We start from the raw sequence: 2980 nt of genomic DNA, 5'->3' as shown, positions 1-2980 counted from the left end.
ATAAATATTAATGATACATTAACACAAATAAAACACCTTCCTGCTGTCTTGAAGGAAGCCAAAGGAGGAGACTTATCAAAGTCATGTACTAAAAACAGAGTTCTGACATCCCAAAGTAAAACTCAGAGGCAAAGATCATCACAATCATGCTTATCATATAAACATGAAACAGTAAAAAAAGAGAATTAAAAAAAAACTAGAAACTTTTATCCTGAAAACAATCAAATGCATAAAAAAAGAAGATATCAAATGATATCATTCTGTATTCAACAATGTATATACGTAACACATCTCTTAATGTAAAACAAAAAATCCCATATAATGTAATGCCAAGTAAATGGGAGGTCCTGCATGTTAAAACAATTTACCTGGACTGATCAAAAACTGTACAATAGCATAGGTGACTGATCGTTAGTGAAGATTATGGGACACGCCCCTTAAAAAATCTACAATGTCTCTCCCATGGTAATTAGTAACGAGCCTGATGAGCCGGAGATTGGTATCTTGGTACACTCTCCTACGTGCGGGAGGCGCCATTCCAGCTTGCGCTTGTCCGATCGTTACTTCGTTCATGGCATGTTCCCGTTTTAGGCAGGTCAAAAACTGCCAAAACGAGGGGTGGTCGGCACCGACGCCGATCTGGAACCTTCGGTGCCAGCCCTCCACATGATTGTTCGTGCGAAATTCCCCCTGCAATGTCGCATTGAACATGTTCCACATTATGGGCGGGAACCTCGCTGCCTGGCGACCATGTCCCGCGGCTCTTTGAGGTCGACCCACATAAGTATCCTCAAAATAATTGAGGACAGGTTGCAGCTCTGCCCTTGCAATGCCTGCCAAGGCTTCAAACGCCTCCACGGTGTCTTCCACTGGCACAAATGCAATCGCTCCTATCATTCTCGCCTGTGTCCGGATCTCCTCATCCTCGTTGTAGAGCACCTGCAGCCCTTCTTGCTTGATCTAAAAATAATAATATAAAACTCATAACAGTACATGTACCAGCCCTTTCACACTTCAGAAATATTGTTTGTTGTCTACCCATTTAGCAAAATGCATAGATATTGGTAACTGTTCATTTAGTGTGGGGGAGGGGGGAGGAACAAACCGCTGTCCCCTATTTTTTCGCCCGAATCCGCCAGGGCTGCCCGAAATTTTCTACCTTGCCTGACTATACGCAATGAGCGTTTCCTATAGGAGAAAATAACATGCTTGTATCCTACTCAGCTTCCTTGTGGCCTACCAATTTTCAGTATAACTATCGATTATATTCCCCCCTCCCCCTCCCCTGGCGATTAGAGGTCCGTGTTTTTTCCAGGTCAGTTTTAGGCACAATCGAAAAGAGATATAGCCCCTAGCCCCCTACCCTCTAATCATCATATAAAGTTTTTGTTACTGGGCTTGAAAGGATGATTAAAAGAAAAAATATTTATTAGACTCCTCCCCCCCCCCTCTCTCCTCAGCATTTATCATGGCTTGCAAGTCCACTTACTCAAATTTCAAACTCTACCTAATATTTGTATCACTATTTTTTTTTTTTTTTTAGCCATGAGCCTTGAATGTACTATTTGATCAATAAATGGCGGGTAAAAAAAAGGGATCAACTGTCAATATATAAATATCACCATACCCGTTCATGTATCCTCTGACAGAGATGAAAAAGACATCCTTGAACGTGAGCATTTGGAAATGCCTGGGAAAATGCGTTCTTCGCTGCAAATTCGTAGTCGATCATGATTCTGGTTGGGTAGAACGCCCTTCCCTCCTGTAGTGCTGCTAGTACCCTTGCATATGACGCCTGGTCCTTATTTAGCATGAGGCAATAAACCAAAGGCACCACATGTCCCTCATATGTGGCGTGGATTGTCCACAACTGGAAGAAGATGGTCGGCACTACCTTGAACGTGCCATCAGCGAACCAACTTTCAGACGTTGACAGCAACTAGTAGCAAAACAGAATGAATACATTTGCATCGAATATTATATATTTCAAACAAACAAACTGTTTCACTTGCAAAATTGTATGTATTATTTCCAAGCTATTTTATTTACTTACTTACTGTTTTTTAATTATCATAGCATGATAATTAAAAAACATAATCGAAATAGGAGATCATGTCGTATCAGAACAATACCCCCTCAGGGGAATTGTTCTAGAACCGATTCTGTACTTTGTCGAGAATAATAACCAATTTTAATTTAATTTCAATTTCAATTTTATAGGAAGTATTTGGATATCTTTATGATGACCTCACAATTTCAATTCATTCTAATGAATCCTGAAATCTTTTTTACTCAATACGTATGCTTTTGCAGCACTTCCTAAAATTGCGGAACCGTAGAAGGCCAAATGGCAATGAACCCCAACACTTGTTCTTACCTGAAGGTTCCTTTCCGTAGTAAACACTAAAATCCGGCGAGGGTCGTTTCTTCCAGAGTCGTGATAAAGGAAAAGCTCTCCACCCAGCGTCAATCGTTGATCTACAGGGATTTCCAGATCTTCCACAGTCATGGGAATGGGGAGGGCGTTTGGGTTCTCTTGGCGCTGTCTCCGGATATTCCTCCTCATGTTGTTTAGTGATGGTAGCGCTGCCCGCCCTTCCTCTGTTACCTCGCATAGTGTCGCCATAAGTACCTGTTGTGGTCTTTCATTGGACTCAGTGGCCCTTCTCTTCGTTGCTGCTTTAACCTTCGTAGCATTGCTTCTACCATGGTTAGGCGGATGGTTATGCTCCGTTCTATCGCGGAATTGGTTATCACCCATGACCTATTAGAGAAAAAGAAAAAGAGAGAGAGAGGAAGTGTGGGGAGAGAGAGAGAGAGAGAGAGATTGAGAGAGATAAAACATTATTCCCATATATATAGGCTATTAATCATCCACTAATTATTAGGCATTATGGATGGTAGACGAAATGGGCATTTAGAAAACTAGGAATCAGACAAAATGAATAATAGACCAAATGGTAATAGATTAATTGGGGAT

The 2980-nt window shown here is 41.3% G+C and overlaps 1 protein-coding gene across 1 annotated transcript; it reads right to left on the bottom strand.

Annotated features, from left to right (window-relative positions):
• Nucleotides 1-206: 206 nt before the first annotated feature.
• On the bottom strand, nt 207-2622 carry LOC100893610. Its single transcript, XM_030978609.1, has 4 exons — nt 2378-2622; nt 1628-1939; nt 522-960; nt 207-211 (listed from the first exon to the last, which is right to left on the bottom strand). The coding sequence occupies exons 1-4, from the start codon at nt 2564-2566 to the stop codon at nt 207-209; spliced, it is 945 nt and encodes a 314-aa protein (XP_030834469.1). The 5' UTR covers nt 2567-2622.
• Nucleotides 2623-2980: the final 358 nt, after the last annotated feature.

This window comes from Strongylocentrotus purpuratus, unplaced genomic scaffold (genome assembly GCF_000002235.5).
Source record: "Strongylocentrotus purpuratus isolate Spur 01 unplaced genomic scaffold, Spur_5.0 spur5_scaffold_1, whole genome shotgun sequence".
NCBI lineage: Eukaryota > Metazoa > Echinodermata > Echinoidea > Camarodonta > Strongylocentrotidae > Strongylocentrotus > Strongylocentrotus purpuratus.
Note: the sequence above shows the minus strand (reverse complement) of the source record. Positions and strands in the feature narration are given on the sequence as shown.